General features: G+C 32.4%; 2 protein-coding genes across 4 annotated transcripts; one reads left to right on the top strand and one right to left on the bottom strand.

The window, feature by feature from the left end:
* The first annotated feature begins 1,461 nt into the window (after window positions 1-1,461).
* On the top strand, window positions 1,462-17,738 carry LOC129915496 (uncharacterized). Of its 3 annotated transcripts, none has more exons than XM_055995063.1 (5): window positions 1,462-1,705; window positions 1,786-1,973; window positions 2,089-2,140; window positions 11,553-12,958; window positions 15,984-17,738. In XM_055995063.1, the coding sequence occupies exons 4-5, from the start codon at window positions 11,621-11,623 to the stop codon at window positions 17,325-17,327; spliced, it is 2,682 nt and encodes an 893-aa protein (XP_055851038.1). In that variant the 5' UTR covers window positions 1,462-1,705; window positions 1,786-1,973; window positions 2,089-2,140; window positions 11,553-11,620; the 3' UTR covers window positions 17,328-17,738. The 3 variants fall into 3 exon arrangements, with proteins under 3 accessions (XP_055851038.1, XP_055851031.1, XP_055851044.1); XM_055995056.1 differs by having other exon boundaries at window positions 2,089-2,284; XM_055995069.1 differs by lacking the exon at window positions 2,089-2,140.
* A 2,984-nt stretch (window positions 17,739-20,722) lies between these two features.
* Window positions 20,723-22,621, bottom strand: LOC129915569 (kelch-like protein 12). The gene is made up of 2 exons (XM_055995177.1): window positions 22,469-22,621; window positions 20,723-22,405 (listed from the first exon to the last, which is right to left on the bottom strand). Exon 2 carries the CDS (start codon window positions 22,394-22,396, stop codon window positions 20,738-20,740), a length of 1,659 nt encoding a protein of 552 aa, XP_055851152.1. The 5' UTR covers window positions 22,397-22,405; window positions 22,469-22,621; the 3' UTR covers window positions 20,723-20,737.
* Between the last annotated feature and the right edge of the window lie 183 nt (window positions 22,622-22,804).

The following is a 22,804-nucleotide window of genomic DNA, read 5'->3' as shown; positions in this document are numbered from 1 at the left end:
GGGGATAAATCTGTTGAAAAAGTTAAGTCCAGAGAATTCTCCGGGCTAAACAACTAAGCCCAAAAGAGTGGCTTAAGTGATGTTGCATTTAACATGTAAATTGCTTAGCCCCGACTGCTTTTTTTTTTGTCCAATAAAAAACACACCTATTGGCTCAAAACGTGAAAAAGTACAAAATTGAAAATTTTCAAACGCGGTTTTGTATAGTTTTTCGGCCTGAAAAATTAAAACAAATGATGCAGAAAGCTTATTTTTTGATCTAATAAACAATTTGTATACTCTTTTTCACAAAACAATTGCGCTAGCCAGAAAAAAAAATCTTTTCACTTTTGTACTTTTTCAAAAAGTGGTGTATGTAGTTAAGCTTTCAGTTTTCTTGTTCTTTCTTTAATTTGTTTTCTTATTGTTTTGACGTTTGTTTTGTTGGTGGTGTGCCAGTTATAAAAGTGCTAAGAACATGAAAAATGTACCTAATGAAAATTTGAGGAAAATGTTTTTATTTTGAGCTTACTTCATGAAATAACTTCTCTTGAAATAATTTTTACCACAATTTAATATTTGAAGAAAAGTTGCAATTGTGTGAAGTTGCAGTTGAAGTGTTGGATTAAAAAAAAATTGGATTCATGTGAGAAACAAAATTTGTTTGCTCTCTTTCAAAAAGACATTGAGCCCTCAGAGATTTTTTCTTGGTGGGATGCGCCTATTGCATATGTGCCTGGCTACACGGTGATTTTTCAATCGCCTAAGCAGTGAGTTTGTAGGCAAGGGGGATGAGGAGTGAAGGGTGAAGATGCTCACGAAGGGAACTGAATTTTCTGAGGGTAGTACAGTTCCATTGCTAAATTTTTCCTCTTTTTGACGTTTGTTCCTAGAAAATGTGAAAGTGGAACGTGATTGGGCACAACAGTGTGTAGCCACCGCTTGTGATTTTTCAATCGATTGAAAAATCACTGTGTAGCCAGGCACTATAACCCCCATTTATTGAATGCCTAAATTACTGTCAAGTTGTCGCTCATGTAAATGAGGTATTATACAAAAAATTAAAAAAAAAAACCCATCTAACCCTACATGCAAAATCCACATCAAATCGCACATCGCTGACACTACCTACCAAAAATTTTTCCATTTTTTTTTGTCCATTCAAACTCCATCTCATTTATTCTTACTTTATACATTCTTGTCCAAAAAGAGACAGATACATTCATACTCGCCACACCAACCAATCAGCGATTAATTCTTTGAATTATATTCTCAAAAATTGATTTTGAGCAAATTTCTTAAAACGGCACATTTGCACTGCGATAAATAAAGACAGTCTGATGTTTTGTGGCACTCAAAGTGTATTCTTTTCTTGTTTAACCTTTTTCCTTTCACATTCAAAAGAGAAAACATCTTTCCTTTTCTAATTTATTAAATGAATTCATAATTATATTCTTCTTCTTTCTTATTTAAACACTCTTGCTTCTTGCATTGCGAGTAAAAAAATTTCTACTTCAAAAGATTTTCTACCAATTTTTAAAAAATAAAATAAAATCTATAAAATAAATGTGAACATAAAAATGCATAAATATGAACAAATATTGATTAAAAACATTTGATTTGTCATACAAAATATACCATCATTGAAAAACTATGAAAAGTTCTGTATAAACAAAAAAAAAATCGGTGAGCTGAACTTTTTTTTCTTCATTTGCGAAATCCACTGGTATAATACCTATAAACTATATTTTTTTTTAAATTGTAAACTTCATATCAAATTCTTGCATTATCTAACTTCTATCATAGATTAAACGCTCAAAAAGTATCCTTAGCCAATGAGGATAAATTTTTATCAAGAAAAACATACAAAAGTATAATAAAAAAAAGGAAAAGGAAAAAAGGAGGCCGCTGCTGGTTGCACTAGTTGCTAGTACAATTGAAGAATTTAGATCAAGAAAAACCAAATTGATTTTGATAAAAAAATTCCATCGGATGTAAGTCTTTTTTATCAGATTGTTAAACTTAAAACTTTCATTTTTTCTTTAACATATGGGTAGAAATTATAGATTAAACCTTTTCCTTTATGATCTATTTTTTAACTACTTTCAGCACAAAAAAAAAAATTGATAAAGGAATATTGTAAATTGATAAAACTACTTGCGTAAGGACCTTATTGGTTTAGCTTCTTTTTGTTTTTTACTTAAATGAAAAACCTTTTGGAATAGTTTGAGCTGCATGTGAAATTGAAATTGTCTTAAATACCTAACTACTCTACTAACAAAAAATAATCGATTTTCGTCTTAAGGTAAGAAAAAGTTTTTTCTTTTTTTTTTTTTATTAACAAAATAATAATTTTAAATTTTGTTTTTGACCTCAATTTGTATTTTGTTATTTTTGAAATTTTGAAGACCGAATTCTTAAAAATTCAACTTTGTTTTATAATAAAAAACTAGCTGACCCGGCGGACTTCGTTCCGCATTTTTCTAGTATTTATTTCCAATTTTTGGCTTTGTAATGTGTTAACCTTTTTCAATACAAAAAAATCGGGCGACAACTTGATATATGGAGCACAAACATATGTACAATTGTATAAAGTATTAAAAAAAGCAAACCATTTGTGGAATGTGTACTAAGTTTCATTAATATTATTATTAAGGTATAACAACATAAATATCCAGCGGAAAGCAAATTGGTGCTATGTCCTTAACAGATCTTATGGAGTTATAATGATTTTGCTTTCCAGGCGATATGTATGTTGTATGCATGCCTCTGGTATTGGCACGATTTTTTTGCGTCAAATAAAAAAAAAATGTTTTTAAAAACAAAATCTTATGTGTCTCGAACACTTTTCAATCACTTGCAATTGCTACTAAAATTAGATATTTTTTGGCTATTTAGGAAACTAAAAAAGTAGCGATTTTTTTTTTTTGTAAATTGTAAAAAAAACGACTTAAAATGAAAAAATTCTATGCATAGCTACGTCTAAATATTAAAATACTTTCTTAAAAAGATTAAATCATTTTAAATTAATGCGGAAATTGTATTAATAAATTGGTAGTTGAAACAACTTAAACAAATTTTAAGTTTCAGTTTATCATACCAATTTTCAACTGTGAGATAGATTTAATTGAGGAATTAACATTTCAAAGAGTTAAATCATGTTTGTTTTTATTAGCCTTGAATATGAGCTCTTTGAACCCCAAATATTGAATTTGCTCATAACTTGACAGCAACGCCACGTACCAGGTCCAACTATAAAACAAAACCTGTCTCGAATGTACCTTATTAAACGCAAAAAAATTCATAAAGGTCTATACAGCCGTTCGGACTCCAAATATGGAATTTAACTATAACTTAGCTGCGTTCCTTTGGGAATATTTTTCTACTGCTTAGTTCTTAAAACTACTTTGAGCTACTTTTGCTATATTGAAAAAGTAGTTCAAAGCTGCTTTATGTACTAAGCAGTAGATAAATATTCTCAAAGGAACGCAGCTCTTGACAACAGCATCAAGTCTTTCGAACTCCAAATATGGAATATTTGCCTATAATTTGACAACAGCGCCACCTACCCCATACAATTATAATTTACAAAACATGGATGGACTTTATCACAAAAACGAACTTTCACAAAAATCTGTCAAGTCTTTCGGACTTCAAATATGAAATTTGTCTATACATACTCGGCAACAGCGCCACTTACCGGGTCCAATTTATGAAACAAAACATGTTTCGAATAAATTTTATCAGAAACAAAAAATTTCACAAAAATCTGTCCAGTCGTTCGCTCAAAATATGCAATTTTCCTAGAACTTGACAACAGTGCCAACTACTGGGTCCAATCATGAAACAAAACTTGTCTCGAATGAACCTTGTCATAACACAAAATTTCACAAAAATCTGTCTAGTCATTTGACCCCAAACATGGAATTTGCCTATAACTTGACAGCAGCGTCACCTACCGGGTCCAATTATAAAACAAAACCTGTTTCGGATGGACCTTGTCACATACATTTCACATAGAAGGAGTAGGGTCACAAACAAACGAACATGGGAAATATATATATATAATAGATACAAACCATAACTCTGATTTATGGCACCTTGCATAATGGTGTCACACACATAGTTTTGTTGATCGTTTAACTTCGGCACATTGGTTTGCACAAAAATTTTTAATTTATTCAACGTAATTTTATTGCCTTTCGCGTAGTATTTCTGATCAAGAACATCTTGGTCTGCACGATTTGAAACAACCAATCCTAATTGCGCCAATGCTTTACTCGCAATAATCAAACACGGGTCCTCAATGAAGATCAGAGATTGAATATACATTTTATTTGTGCAGTCCATATGTGGATTTAATGTCACAAGACGAATAATTATTTGTTTCACTAATGGCGTTTTCGATTGGCCGTCCGGAATCGTCCGGAAGCGTTCAGAAGTCTTCTGAAAGTGTTTTATTCGCACGAAAATGACAGCTAGAACGCTTCTCAGAAGAGAATTTCTCTTCTCGATTTGAATTCAGAATCCACTCAAGAAGCACTAATACAGGGATATTTAAAAGTCAAAACAATCACTCAATCAGTTTTTTTTTTTTTTTAATTCAAAATTTTAAAAATTGTTTTCTGAAGTTAGTTTTTTAATTTATTTTCAAACAAATAAACGCATTTTATTATTATTTAAGATATTTTGCAGACCAACTATCCCATTAATTGTTGAAAATTATTTTATAATATTTCGTTTGAAAGAAAAAAAATTAATTTATATTTGACATTTGAAATTTTACAGAAAAACTAACACAATCACAAAAAAACAGAATTGAGTAGAAGCAATTTGACCTGTTCCATTCGATTTCAGAATGAGTTAATCCTTGAGTGAAACCAATCGAAAACGACATAAAAATCAGGCTTTTTTAATTATTTTGAAAGCTTTACAAATTAAGCTTACATAGTTAAATTTTTTATAAAGCGAGTGTTTTTTTACTCGTATAAGTTGACAGCTATGTAAAGATGCGAGAAAAGGTATTATTTTTTTTGATACAAACCATCTACATATTAATACCTTTCAAACAAAAAAAAAAATTACCAAAATCGGACCTGCCAAACGCGAGTTTATCGGCCACACACACTAAAGGAACTCATTTTTATATATAAGATTTGTAAATTTTTCAATTTACCACAAAACCCCAAAATTAGTATACTTGAAAAACGTTCCTCGAAATGGTGGTGAGCTCTTCAAAACGACTTTAGGGGTCTAGAAATAGTATCAATGTAATAATGTATCATTTTTAGGGAACTGATTTACATAATTTTGCCTATTTTTTCTGCGTTATCGGAGAGTATAGACTTTTTACAAAGCGATTCATGTCCCCCTGATATGTTTTTTGTTTTGGCTATTTTACCCATCAGTGTTTTTTTTTTTGTCTATTTTGGCAATTTTGTTTGTTTTTGTATGCCTTTTTTAAGTATATTGCTTTTTTTAAATCGAAAAAATCTAAATTTCTCTTAAGAAAACAAATTAGCTTAACTGAACACAATAGAAAAAAAGTACATATAGAAAGATTGAATAGGTACTTTTATTTTCCAAATCTTATGTCGTTTTCGATTGGTTTCACTCAAGGATTCACTCAATCTAAAATCGAATGGAACAGGTCAAATCGCTTCCACTCAATTCTGTTTTTTTTTGTGTTTGTGTGTTTTTCTTTTAAATTTCAAATGTCAAATATTTATATTAATTTATTTTTCTTTCAAATGAAATGTTTCAATTTTTATAAAAATTGGTAATGTTCAAGAAATTAATACGGAAGTTGGTTTCCAAAATAATTTAAGTAAGTTTAAAAATGAATTAAAAAATTTATTTCGGAAAAAAATGAATTTATTTCAAAAAATAATAAAAATATTGATTGAGTGATTAAGAGCCGTTTTCTTCACTAAAAGTTGAAGTCAACTTGAGGATTTTTATTCTCAACTTGTGATTTTGTTTTTCTTCACTCAAAGTTGACAGTTTCAACTTTAGATTCTCAACTCTCGAGTTGGTCAACTTCTGGTTTGCTCAACTTCCGAAAATAGTAGAAGTTGAGGGAGCAAACCTGAGAGTTTTCCGTGAAATGTCATATTTTTTTGATGCTAAATCGTGGAAAAAACTTTTTTATTTCTGTTTTCATAGAAAAATTGAATATTATTATTCATTTAAGAATTTTCATACACATTTTGCACTGATTTTTTTTTTTACATCCCGACAACATCGCTCTTGAGCGCACACACAAACACACACACACTTTTACACAAAAAAAATTATTCCTTTGAAATTTATTTTTGCAGAAAAAAAGCAAAGTAAAATGCATTTAAATTTATTACTAAAATGAATTTGACATTTTGACAAAAAAAAAATTGCACCAGAAATACAGAACTTCAATTTAAAATGACATACTTGATTGTTTTTTAAATTTTAAACTGACAGTATCCGTATAAACTGTCACAAATATCCCAGGGATATTTTTCAAACTGGAAGTTGAGAAAAAAAAGTGAAGAAAACAAATGTTCAACTTTTGTTTCAACCTTCGAGTTGATGTCAACTCTTAAGTTCGCCAACTCTCGAGTTTGCTTCAAGTTGAGCAATAGTGAAGAAAACCGCTCTAATTTGACTTTTAAATATTCGTGTATTAGTGCTTCTCGAGTGAATTCCGATTTTAAATCGAGAAGAGATTTTCTCTTCTGAGAAGCGTTCTTCCTGTCATATTCGTGCGAATAAAACGCTTTCAGGCTTCTGAATGATTCCGGACGCTTCCGGAGAGCCAATCGAAAACGACATTATTTTTTTCGCAACCATTAAAATATATTTTTGAATTTTGGTTGACGTTAAAACATACATTTTCCAAAGCTCGCGAAAGTCAGATAGTTTTGAGACACAGTACTGTGGTTTTAAGAGTCTGAAAATGTACATTATTTACTTTTATTTTGAAATCTTTTTTTTTTTTTTTCAATTTCAATCAGGGACTTAAAATAGTTGAACAAATAAATTCTGCAATTAATGGCGACATCAACTGCATACTTTTCGAAAACTTCGACTATTTTAAATCGGGTTTACTTGTTTCTATCCAAGTAGAGAGGTCTTTCAGCTCATTTAAGACGCTTCTTAGATACAATCGCAGGAGTCTGTTTCCTGAAAACTTTAAAAAGCTTTTGGTAGTTCAATGCTTTCATAATTAAGCATAGTACATACTTGTGAAGCAAGTGAATTAAAAAATAAATAGGGGGAGTAGATGTAAAAGTGAAAGAAATTCCTGTATATTTTCAACGTGAACTACTTCACGTCTTGAAGCAAAACTCTCCATTTTTTTTTACACGACGAAGGTTCACAGGAACGTTCATGAGTGCCCAAAAAAATGTATGGATTCACTTCACGACTTGCAAGCCAAGTATGTACTTGGCTTTTAATATTAAGCTTTTTTTTTTCTTTTTATTTAATAAATGGCTTTTAAGATAGTAGGCCTTAAATAAATGAAATATAACTTCCAACTAATTTCTACAAAAAAGTATTTTTTAAGCATTTCCGAAAAACTTAGGGCCAGTTGTACAAACGTGGTTCAGCCTCGGATCAGGAATTTAACTTGCCGATTTCGGCGGATTAGCACCGGATCAATTTTGGTTCAAGCATGGATTTAGCTATTTCAACCTATATGAACCTAGAACCAATACTAAAACTCAATTTTAGCACCGAATTCAGAAGATAAAAGTTGCTGAACCTCGGATTAAATATTTGTACAACTGGACCTTAGGACATAAGTAATTTTTTCTTCTTTTTTTGTAACTTTTTTGATAAAAGTGTATATTACAGCTACATCTACCTAGATAGGATACTCATAAAAAATATCCTAAAAAAGCCAGAATTATGTGTGTAAAACCACATTATTTATTAAGATTTTAAGAGCGTTCCCGGAAACGACCGACGTTTTGACCTTAATTTATTTTAATTTTGTATGGTCGAAAAATAAAACAAAATATTTTTGATATTATATTGTATAGTGGCATCGATTTTTAATCATAATAGCTTTGTTTTATTTTCCTAGTGATCTAGATCAGATCATTAATTTTTTTGCGAAACAATAACAAAACAAAAACCTCCATCACCAGCAAAATAAAATTTTAATCTAAATATACCCCCAAACAAGCGTTCCTGAAATAAGTGTTAAATGGTGAGTTAGGAATATTTTTGCCTTAAAATTGATAATCACAAATTTTATCGGTACGAGCTTGCCATTTCTAAACATTTTAAACACGCTTCAGGTCCTTTTACTACTGCAGATATTGAGGTGCTTCTTAATTTTGCACTTCATCCTAATGTTTTACAAATGAAGGTAACCATTCTTCACATTTGAAATTCAAATTCGATAGCATCACCTTACTTTACTTTCTTCCTTGTCTTGACACTTCTTTTTTAACTAGCTATAAAGTAGGGCTCAAAATAGTTCGTCCTCATTCAGAACGTTGAAGTGATAGTTTCCCACATCAGGGACATCAAAATAAAATGTTCTGTGATTCAAAAATACCAAGAAATACACTTCAATTTTCCATGTGGTAAAGGATTTCAAAAACTTGAGTCGCATAAAATTCTGTTCTTGGTTTAGTGGTCGTATCTTTTCAAAATTCGGTCATTTTAGGGAATGGAACTGTTGGCCAATATATTTACTGTCCTAACCTTAGAAATAATAACTGTTTTCGCTCTTTATCTTGTCATTTATCCACCGAAAATGGTGGGAAACGTAAACATTTACTCGTTTATGAGTGTTTTTTTTTACCACCATACATGTTTTTTTACCCCCGGAATATTTGTATCTGAAATGAGAATAGATCATAGTCACACCTCGTTAATTTTTTTAACCATACCAATTCTGGTGAATCCTTTATTCCTTATTTTATTATTAAGGTGTTTTTGTCCAAATTAAGAGATTTTAATCCACTAATGGTTTTCAAATTTTTAATCTCATTTTTAATTTACTCTTAGGAAACTCTAGTGTCTAGTTAATAGTTTTAATGATACATTTTTAATAAATTTAAAATCCACAAAATCATTAAAGATAACAAGAATGTACCTTTTCTGATGAAACAAACATAAATTAATTTTTCCCTAAAAAATACTTTATAAAGAAACCAATTGGAAATATAAAGCAGAAACACAATCAAGCTTTACCAAAGCGCTTCGTCGAGTTACGTTGAGAAATGTTCAAAGCGCGCTTCTGTCACTTTGACTTTGAACAGCTGATTGAAACATGAATCTGCTGTCAAACAGTCACGCACATAATTACATTGCGCCAAGGATTTATCTTGATTTAAATGTTTAAAAATGAAGAAGGATATTAATGTGTTGAAAAATACATATATATATTTGTTTATTCTTTAATCCTATAATTATAAAAGCAAAACCAATAAAAATATAATCTTTTTTAAAGAGAACTAATAATAAAATACAGTCAACCACATCATTAAATTATTCCGTCAAAACTCAAAAATCGAGCTTGAGCACTGCACTTTCAATAAAACTTTTATTTCAGTATTTATAATTTCCGCTTTAGTCTTATTTCTTTTGATTCAATTAAATTTTGCGTGCTAAAGTATGTAATTATTTTACCCTATGTTCCTTATGTATAGTGCAATACAAAGTATATTTGTAGAAAAACTATAACTTTGTGATTTTAGCACCGTAATCACAATTACAAAACAAAATTCAAAGAAACAGCTATGTCGCTTACATCTATTAGCTAGAAGTATAGTATTGGAAATAGGAAAGGAGTTATGAATACCAGAATTATACGTGACAAAGTTATGAAAAAACCGAAGTTATGAAAAATCTAAGTTATGAAAGAACAAAGTTATGAAAAACTGAAGTTATGAAAAACCAGAGCTATGAAAACCAATGTTATGAAACGTGGTTTTTGGGTTGGCAACCATTGAGAGGAACGATATACCGGAGGTAATTATCAGAAAGCTATAGCGTAAAGGTTGAGTCAAGACAAAAAATTGTAAAGGACGGGTTTTTTTTTGTATGTTTGTTACCTCATAGCTTTGTACTGAATGAACCAATTTTGATATTTTTTTTTTGTATTGTAAAGCTGGTGGCTGCAGTGTTTCCCATTTCAATTTCGTTCAGTTCTGCCTATAAAAACTATGAAAAAAACCATAAAACTCAGTTTTGATCCATGGAAGTCGGTTTTGTTTTTTTTTTTTTTTGATAAAAAATGATTATCTAAAAAATTGTCATAAATTGAAAAAAAAAAAATTGTTTAAAATCAACGATTGCATCCAACGATAATGTACTGTACTTTGTTGTAAAGCCAAAGTCTTCTTCTTGTATCATGTTTTTATTTTTAAATAATAGAACAGGGGTCGAATCACGGAACACGATAACGATGATACGTTAACGTTTTTACTATTTCTGTCACTATTTAATTAGTAGAAAAAAATAGGGACACATAGCGACCATACGTTAACGAACATAAGCCGTAGTTCGACCCCAATTTTTGAAAAATTAATTTTCAAAATAAATATGTGGCTTTTTTTAAAAAGTAGTTTTGTTTTTTTTTTTAATTAATCGAAAACGATAAGACATTTTTGGATCCAGTTTTTTGTTTTTATTTAAAAACAAATAAGAGCATTGAATTTTGAAAACTAAATTAGTAGGTACTTATGAAATAAAATTTTGAAAAAATTAGTTCGAAATTTTTTTTTTCACTTTTTTTTCAAAATTTTTATTTTTAAAATTTATTTTTCAAAAACTAGTGTATTGAACACTTCATTTAAAAACATATAAAAGGACATAGTTTTTGGCTTTACAAAAAGACACAGCAGGTTATTGTTGGTGCAACCGTTGATTTTTATTATTTTTTTTTTCCAATTTAAGTCAAATTTTTAGAAAATTGCCCCTCGCAGTTAAACAGGGGGAAGAAGGTAATAGACATCCCCGACCCACACATTTTTTTTGTCTTGACTCAATTTATACGCTCTAGCTTCGTTCCTCTCAATGGTTGCCAACCCAAAAAACATATTTCATAGCTTTGGCGTTCATAGCTCTGGTTTTCCATAACTTCGGTTTTTCATAACTTTGACGCACATGACTTTGTCGCGCATAACTCTGGTATTCATAACTTCGTCAATCTGCCATAGTATTGTAATAATTTTTTTTTTATTCACTTTTGTTTGAAAGATTGTGGCTTTCTTACGTTTTCTTACGATTGTCAAAAAAAGCGTACGTAGAAAAAGCGTCATTGTGATAGATTACACAGATTTCGTATGGTTGACCTTATTAGGTCACGCACAAGACACAAACGAGACAAACGACTGATGAACTTGTGTACCTTTTCTGCTGAAAAAGAGTGTATATGCAAAATATAAAAAAAAACCACTGAATTTCTGGGAAGTTTTTATTGAGAACCTTCTTCTTCCTTCTTGTTTGTTTGTATTTTGTTTTGTTTTTTTTTTTTGTACGACTTCTATTATAATTTTATTTTTACGTGTTTTACTTTGTGATTACTTTTCTAATCAAATATTTTACAAAATCTCTTTATATTTTTATTTCAGATGCATAACCAAACTCGGCCACCGAGTTTTGTTAAATTGCCCTAGGCACACAATTTACAGCTTAAATAATGTTCACGCCCATTAGAAATCTCCTCACATACATACAAAAAAATGCCAGCGGCTCAACATTTTTTGGAGGAACTTCATCGAACACAGAACTGAGTGAAACCACCGCAACCAGCACCACTATGGACAGTGAAATAATTGAAACAAATGTCAACCTAGTACCAACAATGATAACAGAATTAGAACCAACAACTTCATTGAATGACCAAAATATCAATGAAAATAATAACGATACAAATGAGGATAAACTTTTAAAAGAAAGTAAAACATTTTTGAGTACAGATCCTAATCCTACAGATCCTCTGAAAGAAAAAAATGATTTTAATGAAGAGGATTATTTGGAAGAAGGTGATGCTGAGGAAGAGGAAAAAGATATATTTCTAGATTTTCCACCTGAAACAGAAAATGATATTGATTTTCCTGTTAGTGAGGTAATAGTTCTGAACGATCCAGATTTAAATGTCTCAATGAATTCAGAACCTACAGCTGATCCTCTAGCGTTGGATGATTATAATGTTCATTTGGGTATTAATTCGCCGAATCCGTTGGACTCATCAACTGAGGGTGATGTCCTTTTTGTTGTTGATATTGAAGAAGTTGTTGGCCAGGCACCACGACTAATAGATGAAGCCGAAGATTCTAGGCAATTGACAGGAGTCAAAGCCACAGATGAACAAGAGTTGCGTAGTGACGGTTCCGATTCTGGACTGGGTTCGGAGACGTCAACTTTGCAAACTACTGTGACTGATACCAGTGTTGGCTCAATAATGTGTGCATCACCAGCTGCAGAGAAAATTCCTCTCAGATCAAATTTAAAAAGACACATTCAAGATGTCGTCGATGGCGGCGGCCAACAATTGCAAAAGAAACCAAGAAGATCAATTAACTTTGATGGAGTCAAAGTCTTCTATTTCCCCCGCATCCAGGGTCATGGGTGTGTTCCGTCGCAGGGTGGATGTACCCTTGGTATGGGTGCGCATCACATTAGTTTTAAAACATTTAGTTTGGCCGAGCATGCAGCAGAGCTAAGACGTGCTCATAAATTGCAATTGCAAGAGATCAATCCGCGCGGTTCGTCGAGTGAAGAATCGGACAGCGATGAAGAGCTCAGCGAAGGAAGTGGATCAGATTTAGATGCCGAGACAAATGGTTTCTTGCAACCGGTTTCTCCAAAACAACGAAGGGCATTATTGAAAGCAGCTGGGATAAGAAAAATTGATGCAAATGAAAAAATCGAATGTCGAGACATTAGGAATTCGAGAGAAGTTTGCGGTTGTGTTTGTCGGGACTTTTGTGATCCAGATACTTGTGCATGCAGTCAAGCGGGAATCAAATGTCAGGTAAGAATTATTTCAAATTGGATTAGATTAGATTTTGATTTTTTATTTTCGTTACAATAGTTCAGATATTGCCCTCTGCCTGATTAACACTGATTTGAAATACTGATAATTTGATTTATTCATGTAAATTTTTTAAGTTTCAGTCCTTAAAATAACTAAGATATACATTCGTTTACTAATTTACTTCGATAATTAAGAGCAGTTTTGCAAAATTTGAATAACTTAGAAACATCCATTTCATTAAACATCTTTACAATTTCTTCATCCGTAAGATAGTCACAACTCAATACGTATCTCCTAGTTTATCTTAACCTTCTGTAGGCACACCTCTTTTTTGTCTTACTTTTCGGTCTGATGTAGAATTTTGCGAGGAATTCGAATATTGTATTCACAATTCCAAAAAAAAATATTTTCACCCCTATAAAGACACTTTTTTGTGACCACTTTTGATTTTTGTGCTGCCAAATTCGCCCCGACAGAGGATTAATACCGCACATCTTCCAACAAAGTGAAAATTATCTTCTCTTTTTGCCTTATTACATAGGTTGCACAAAATCGGCAAGTCTTCTCGATGAGGTATAAAGTTGAGGAGTTCACCACAGAGCCGGAACATACAAGATATTTGTTCGATCGTGCAATCATCCCTGAAGCTTCTTCTTTGATCCTCTCTCTACTGTTTAATGAAAACGTCTACTAGGACGAATCGTTGATGTTTAAATCAACACCCATTAGTTGACCTTGTTCAATCCAATCTTTAAATCACCCTGTCTTGCTCTGAATAGCTGCTTTCTTCGGAATACGATACTTAGACATGTTGAGCACGACTTCTAACTTGAAAGTTTTTGTGAATAATGGTGATAGGCCAGCATTATCATGTATGTAATTTGCAGAGCTTGGTGGCAGGCGAAAAATACGTTTTATATAAAACCTGAAAAGTTTTTCAACCGGTTTATACATCCTTCCTCCCCACACTTGAGCGGCATAAAAAAGAACTGATTGTGAAACTGCCTCAAAAACTTTATATTTACTGCTATGGGAAATATCTTTGTTGTTGAAACATACATACCTTACAAGCAACGTTAATAGCGGTTTTAGCTTTCACATGTTTTGTGAGAATTCATTTCCACCGCACGTTTGAACTAGACCTGCCTCTGCCTTTTTTTGAACACCATCACTTTGAATTTGGTTTATTACCAGATTCCACCGTAAACAATAATCGGACAGCCTATTGATCATGAGTTGCAGTAGTTCAAGATTGTAAGCCAAGAGGCGAACAAGCTTGGGCTAAGCGCACAACCTTGTCTAACTCCTGAATTTGTCGAAAACCAGTCCGATATCTTTGTGCCGTTCCACACTTCTGCTTTGGTGTCCAAATACAGATTCTGCAGTACTCTGCCAAATATCAATGAAATTCCCATTCAAAATAATTTGATCATCAATGAATTTCTGTTTACTGTGTCGAAATCTACATAAAAAGCAAACAATTTCTTATTTTTTGAAATAGACGAGTCAGCTATACTACGGAGCACAAATATGTGATCTATGGTACAGTAACCTGATCTGAATCCAGCTTGAAACCCACTTAAATTGGATTATTGTAGTTAATTTAAAGTAAGAAGATTGTTTTTGTACGTTTTCGACATTTTTTATGAAGCCTTCCATCGTTCCTGATTTCTAGCTTGGTACATCCAGTCGCTAAGACCAAGTCCTGATATTATTATTAGTTATGTCTTTGGAGTTTTAGGTTTCCAACCGTTGGGTTTTATCAATGAAAATCATGATCTAGGATAGGACAACAACTCTTTTACTTAACAGCTTAATTTTACATTATGAATCCACATGTTGGGTTCACCGGGTTTTTTTTTCAGGAAAAGACAGCTAGCCTTCCAATTTTAAAATGTTATATGTCTAAGGCCAACTGAATTCAATTGTTATTGCATTTGTTTTCTCCATGAAATTGTAAACCTGCCACTTCTTCGCGATTGTGTTTGATAGTCGTTTACTATTTATGGGAGCATTCCTTTAAATATGTTGAAAATTCAGCCATTCAGCAAGTCCTTCTTTTTGGGGCCTTGTCACCCTTACTTTTGCGTTTAGTCGTTCATCATATCCTAGCCAAACCAAGTCAAAAGTCTTGCTATTAAAAGCAAATAAATATGAGATATCACAAACACGTTGATTTCAACTTAAGATTTCTCGAAGAAGAAAACAGATATTAAAAAGAATTAAACGGATTTAGAGAGGATCTTTTAAAAATTGTAACAAATTTACTTTAAAAAAAATAACCAAAGGCTAAGAAATAACCTCGAAAACTGGTAAAAATCGGCATTTTCGATTTTCTAACGGTAATATCTCAAAAACGTAATGTGATAGAACTTTTCTGACCTCGGATTCGAGCTCAGCACACAAAAAAACCTATAGAAAAGTATACCCTGGCTTCTGTAACAAAAACCTTGTTGGCCAGTGTAATTGATCGTAAACTTAACTGAAAAATTATAAAATAATGCAAAAACAATACCAAAGATCACTTTCGTTTTCCCAATAGACACCAATCAATAAAGCTAATCAAATGGTCCTCTCACATTATTTTTCCTACTCTTCACACTACCAACACCAACCAATAACAAAATCCGTCATTCTTGAACAAATTAAACCCAAAAAAATACCCTATCTGAGTCAAGTTGCGATAAGCCGGGGCTACCTTGAGTCGGGCTGCCTGAATCGGGACGACTTAAATCGTGCTGTCTTGAGTCGGACTATACCCCAACTGTCCCTTTTGTTTGGAATCCTTACAAGATGGTTCAGCGATGCACCCCAAAACCATACCTTAAATTCCACTAAACACTTTCCTATTGACCCAAATCCTTCCAAAATCCAAAAAGATCTGAGTGACATAATTCAGCTTGTCGAATTATCAACCCGTATAATTTAACCTACTGACCAGTTCTATGATAAACACATTTCGCACACTCATTTGCTTCACCTATTAAAACAAAATAATAATGTATTGATTTTTCACTTTCAGGTTGACCGCGCAATGTTTCCATGCGGCTGTTCGCGTGATGCTTGTGGCAATGTCATTGGTCGTATTGAATTCAATCCAGCTCGAGTTCGGACACATTTCATACATACAATTATGCGTTTAGACATGGAAAATCGACAACAAAAACGCACTGACGAACTAACCTCTCAACTTGCAGCCCCATCATCACATTTAGTTTACAATAATGTCTCTGCCTTGGCGAGCAGCAGCACAACAGCTATAAGCACCTACAACCCAATGCCCAGTTATAATAGTCTGGACCAAAGTTCCAATGAAGCAGCCTATCATCATCACATGCATCAGCAGTACAATGTGTATAACAACCATATGCCACAAACACATCCTGCCAATGGTCTATGTGTCCAATTGTCCCCATCGATGGTGGTAATTGGACAAACAACAGCCGCATTGCCTCCAACGCACAATCCCTATGCCAATTCGACCAACAGCACTACAGAAACGGATAGCATAGCTTTGAACGGTGCAAACCTGCACTATCAGGATGGACCAATATATCCACCAGTTATACCACCTGTTGTAACTTATGGCGATATTTTAACGCCCTATGCTAATACAGCGCCATATGAGAATACGAGTAGCAATTATTCAACATCAAATGTTTACAATAGCTATCACAATCCTCACCACCACAACAATCATGTTCAGCCACAACAACCGTTCTTGGGATATGCCACTGCTTGTAATGGAGAAATGCCTGATTTTAGCGAAGCTCATAACAGTTTCATAAGCCTGAATACGCCCGATGCTAGTTCGGCCCGATTGTCTGCAATAAATGATTTGTTGCACAACACTCGAAACACCACAGCTGCATTGGTTGCTGTTTCGCCTCTCGAAACTAATTTGAACCCATGTGAGGATGATCAATTGTCAAACATACCAGTTTCGAAGGAGAAATTAATTGAAGAATGTGTGCAGAGTCTTGAGCATTCGGAATTGAGTAGAAGACCAGAGACACCTCCAGATGAAGAACTTCCACCGGAAATTAATGAAACAAACATTGAAATCATCCCAGAACTGCAGCTGCCTAAAACTCAAGAAAATCAGGCAGTAATGACAGAAAGTCTCTCTGAAATTGTTGAGAATGAAAAACAAACAGAAGATCTTGTAGTTGATCTAAAAGAGAGTGAGCCACCCCCAAAGAAAGTATTGCAAGAAGATGTGCCCACTTGCAACATTGATAAGTCCGATAGCGATTTACCTGTAAATGGCTCTAATGAACTTCAGATCGAACCTCCAACTAAACCCGAGGATAATGGTATTAACAACACAACAAATCCCCCAACAGTCCAAACAGTTTCAGCTTAGGCACCCCACCACTTATGCTTTTTTTGCTCAATCCCATGCAAGACTTTGTTTCTCCTTTACAGCGCCCACAAGGAGCGCTTATATATTTCTGTGATTAAAACTAATTTTTTTTTTGGACGCGCTTATAATTTTTGAAAAAAAAAATATATATTTTCGTGTTTTTATTTGCTTTGTGTCCAAATTCCTAAGCTAAATGCGAAACAAAACACAAACTGACAAAGACGGTCTTTGTTCGGTGTAGATTGTTGTTAATGTCATTAAAACAACTTTCCATTCAAACATTTCAAATAATATTCTAGTTTTAAATACAACATAATATTGTAAATCATCTGTAAAAGTTTATCCAATCAAGTCGGAATTACATTTCCGTGGTAAGTTCAATTGTTTTTGTTTTGTTTTTTTCTCCTCCTTGCTTATTAAATTTTATTTGAAATTGATTTATGTTGTCCTCGTTATTCCTTCTGATTATTCATCATCTTCACCCTTTTTCCAATATAATTATTCCTTTTTTTTCAAACTAGGCTTAGTCTTAATTAATAATTAATAATAATTAAAAAAAAAAAAATTATCATCAAAACCAAGAATTAAAAAATAAACAAAAAAAAAATGAATGCATTAATTAAACAAACAAAAAAAAAAACTTGTTTTGTAGTGTCTACTTTTATAATTATTAATTCTTGTTTTAAGTGTTAAACATTAAAAATAAAAATTAAAAAAAAAAAAAAATCATTAAAATAATGAAACAATTCAAAGGTATATAACTTTATTGAATTCTCTCATAATTATAAATAGATTTTATAATAGAACACGTTTTAAAATGTGTTTTTTAATGTATAATAAATACTAAACGTAAAAAATGCATTTTATGTAAAATATAAAATTTAATTAATTATCCTGTAAATTAAAGTAAATAAAATTATTTTAAAAATATACCACACATGCACATATTTTCTTCTTTTTTTTTTAATAAATATGATACAAATCTCAAAAAAAAAAGTAGGAATAGTTTGTAGTTTCGAGGACTCTAAAAATCTCGAGAAACAAAAAGTTCTTAATGACCGACATTTCGAATCTTGTAGCAATAGGTCCAGAGGTAATCTGGGTGGTATTTCTCATCGTTTTGGAGAAAATAATATTGTTGAACCTAATATTGTTCTTATGAAATATTGAATATAATGTCCTCTCTCTAAGATTTTATAAAGGACATGTAGAATCTATGTCTGTTTTATATGGCTAATAATTTAATGGTAGGAGTTAACTTCTCGCCTTGTAGATGGTGGATATCATACACAGATTATATCCATCATTGAAATATTTTTTAAACCCGAGGTCATGCTGGAGTAACTTGTAGGTATATTTTGTAAGGCTTTCTTCGAATTACCTTCGAAAGATTGTTAATTAGGCGCTTTCGATTTCTTCCTTACTCTGCATCACTAAAATCCATTAAATTGACATTGTGTTCTCTGTATATTGTCGACCACTCGCTAAAAACTGCATGTTATATTTTTGAAGGTGTTTGGCTTCGGATGAATCATCACCTTCCGGATGTAGCCGAAGTGTAACTTTAGCGTGTCAGTGGAGATATGCCCGTTTCAATGTGAATTATTTGGTGTGCTATATCCTATACCGTAGTAAGAACATTCTTTGCGCGGCAAAGCACATGATTACTTACATCACTGTTTCGTAACTCTATACTTGGCGCTCAGCTCAACTTCTTTTTTGTGACGGATTCCAATCCAGCTGCAGTTTATTATTCCTTTTGTTTCTTTAATCCTTTTTGCAGTTTTTTCTTAAAAGAAAATTGAGGGTTAATGAGATGGCCCATGTATCGATACACTTTAATGTCGAATTCCTTTCAATGTAAAAATCGAATTTTCGGCGATCTCGAAGCGAATTTTTTCTTTAAATCATGTTCCATAGAGAAAAAATTCGCCTCAAACGAAGCAGAATTCGAATTTTTTTAATCCTTCTTTTTTGAGAGATTGACACGGATTTGCACACACACTTGGAACATTTGACATTTCTCAAACGTCAAGCTGAAAGACTCCTTCGTGTTGTTTGTTTATTTGAGAATACCAACTTCAAATATCGAGTAAATTATAATGGAATATCGTGTTTTTATTGCGGAAAAATATGAAATTCATAAAAAAAAACAATGTGCGATCAAAATATAATTTTTCTTGGCATAGTTCTTGTGAAAAAGTGAAATTACTGTGACTTTTCTTCTCGTGATTGTCTTCAGAAAATTTTTTTCTCTGTAAAACCACAGCATACGGCCAAATAATTAACCTTTTACTTCATCTTCACTCAGATCTTAATTATATCTATTTCCTATTGATTTGGATTAAATTAAATTTATATTACCGAAGCAAATAAACAAAATTAGTGATCAAAGGAATCTCTGGTTTTTTTTGCAGAAATTGTTTTGGTTTCAGCTTGACGTTGGTGTAAAAATTGTTGTCAAATGACACACATACAATCGCAAAAAGAATTCGGTCTTCTTGTTTTCGTCTTCCTTTTTAACACCAAAAATTCGAATTTTTTGAGGCGATTCAAAAAATTGAAAGGAATTCGACATAACTTTCCCTATTTCTCCGTTGTGTTAGGTCCAATTCTCATTTCTTGCATATCTTCCCGTTCCCTTTCAAAAGACGATCATTTTTGGTTTAGTTCAGTCAATTGGGAGTCAAATGCAGGGGACCCGAAAAAAGTTGTGACGTCAGCTAAGTTTGAATGCAGTATTGAAGAGGGGTTTATCCTGATTACAAATCTCAGTTTGCGTATTGTTTGGTCTTGTGGGGCGTTATTTCTCACTTAACTCTAATTGTTCTCTAAAATACTTAAAACATAAAAAAAATGCACTATTTGCGGTACTTTTACTCTGAAAGTATAACTCCTAGAGAAAAAAGATGTACTAGAGAAAGAAAGATAATTGTATTTCCAATCTAAAAAGTTCTTGCAAATTTTCTGTACGATCAGTCGTTCTCGAGATATTGAGACTGACCAAACAATACGTACTCAGGTTAAACCCCTCTTCAATACTACATTCAAACTTAGCTCATTGTATATATATATTTCTATAGTACTATCAATCGAAGAAAATACTTTAGCGACATCTTTTGATAGATATGCATTTCAATTTTCTGCATAAAGTTCAAATATAAAATAAACTACCGATCCCAGCCGTGGCGACGCAAAACAGAAAATTCTACTTCATGAGAGTACTATAGTAATATATATACAATGCTTAGCTGACCTCACAACTTTTTCAGATTTTTTCCAATCCAGTTCCACAGTTCCGTTTTTTTTTAATAATTAACTTTCATTTTTCTGGTGTAACAAAATTTTTGTTTTTTTTTTTATAATATACTATACCTACATAAAATAAGGAATCAATTACATGCAGCTCCTTATTTGAAAGCAGAGTTGAATATGCAATTTAAATTAACTGTTTCTTGTAAACAATCCAAATTATTCCATTTGTCGATATCAATATTATACTCTTCAACATTATATCCATCGCAAATTATTATTTTATTTCCAAGAACTTTTGTTTTTGGGCACTTAAGAACTTTCGATAAAGATGTCATTTCACACCAAGAATCATTAGACAAATCGTATCGTTTAACAGTTTTCAACCATTCTCCGTTGTCACACCCACCAATAACAAACAAAAACCTTTCAATTGCAACAAATCCAAAACCCCAGAGTGAAGATTTCGTAATATCTTTGGAAGTCCATTTATTTAAAGAGACATTATAAGATTTCAAAAATCCTTCGCCAAAGTTGAGAATGTATAATATCCCATTGTGGGCGGTTATTTTGCTTAATTCACTTACTTTATCAGGCAGTAGTATATAATTCCATTTACGTGTGGAAAAATTATATATTTCCATAGATGGCACACATTTCTCATTCAGACCAAAAACACCTAAATATCCATTTAAATCTGCTAACTGACATTCCAATCGAGGTTTATTCATTGGCGGAAAATCAACCCAATCCATTGTGTGTATGTCTAAACATTGTACTCTATGAGTCATATTACGATTGACGTATCCTCCAACTGCAAGCAGTTTATTATCAATCACAATCGTTGAAGATCCTGGTCGTATCGACGGTAAAGGTTTTTCAATTTCGATTGACCATGTATTTTCTTTGGAGTTAAAAGTTTGAATACAAATTTCGAGGTCATTGTTGTTTCCTATTACTGAAAGTATTTCAGTCTTTTTTCTTGGAATCAAAGTGGAATTCGTTTGGTCATTTGAACGTGTTGCAGGGGACAAATGCCATTGGAGCCAACTGCAAATCAGTTCGTAGTCTTCCACAGTTTTACAAACTGATTTTCTATTTTCCACGATAAACTTGGGTGAAAGAGCTCGAAAACGAATCATTGAAAGGAGCTCAAAGGCAAAGTGAGCTCGATTTAGTTTGTCATAATTTATCCATTCCACCATGGACAAAAAGACAACTTCTTCAAAATCGTTATGAGGATTGTCATTAAATAGTAAATTCTGCAATTCATCTTTATTCAGTAACAGGAATTCGTTTTTCTTTGAAATTTCCTCGAAATGAGTGTAAATACATTCCAGCGATTTAGCTTTCAGTGAGGATAAGCTCAATTCATTTGCCAATCGAAGGAAGGTCAACGAGTTGGTGGAATTGATATTTTGTCCAATTAACTCGTAACAACCTTCAACCAATATTTTAATTTTTAAAAACAATGCAGTTTTCAAGAGTCCATCAATATTTTCGAGACTCAATTCAATGGAACCCGTGTACATAAAATCTAATATCAATTTCAAAGAAGATGCTCCGATCTCTTTGAGTTGCAATGTACTTGTCTGCAAAGCATTTTGACCGCCTCGAAACTTTTCCAAGAAATACTCACTAAATGCACACAAGACTACTCTATGAGCTTGGATATTTATGCAATCACTTCCAACAATCAGAACCGTGTCGAATAATTCATTTTCTTTATAGAAACTCAAGAGTTTTTCAGAAACAATTGCAGGTTGTGTGTCACATTTGAAGATCATTTTGTCTTGTGGTGGATTTGAGGATGTCATTCTATCTCTCTGAAATTAAATTGATTTATTTTGTCTTTAAACCTTTAAATGATAACTAATTAATTTATTTACTTTTTACTTAAGAAATTATATTTTTTACGAACGAAAATGATAGCGGTTTAGGCCGGGAAAAGCAAAACATTAGAGGCATTCACGTAAACGGGGAAAACCCATAGAAACAGTAGAAAACTTGGAATTTTCTATCGGTTGAAATGAGCTGTCAAAATTTGTTATGGGAAATAAATTCGGCAATTCTACTTCCCAAATATGTGGAAAGAGGCTATCCTTCTGCCAATCAAGAAAAAAGGTTCTTCCAATGATATTGAAAACTTTAGACCAATTTCACTTCTTTCCAACTTAGGGAAAATTCTTGAGAGAGCTATATACAGACAAATCGAAACCTTTTGC

Source organism: Episyrphus balteatus, chromosome 1 (genome assembly GCF_945859705.1).
Source record: "Episyrphus balteatus chromosome 1, idEpiBalt1.1, whole genome shotgun sequence".
Classification (NCBI taxonomy): domain Eukaryota; kingdom Metazoa; phylum Arthropoda; class Insecta; order Diptera; family Syrphidae; genus Episyrphus; species Episyrphus balteatus.
This window is presented reverse-complemented; position numbering and strand designations above follow the sequence as displayed.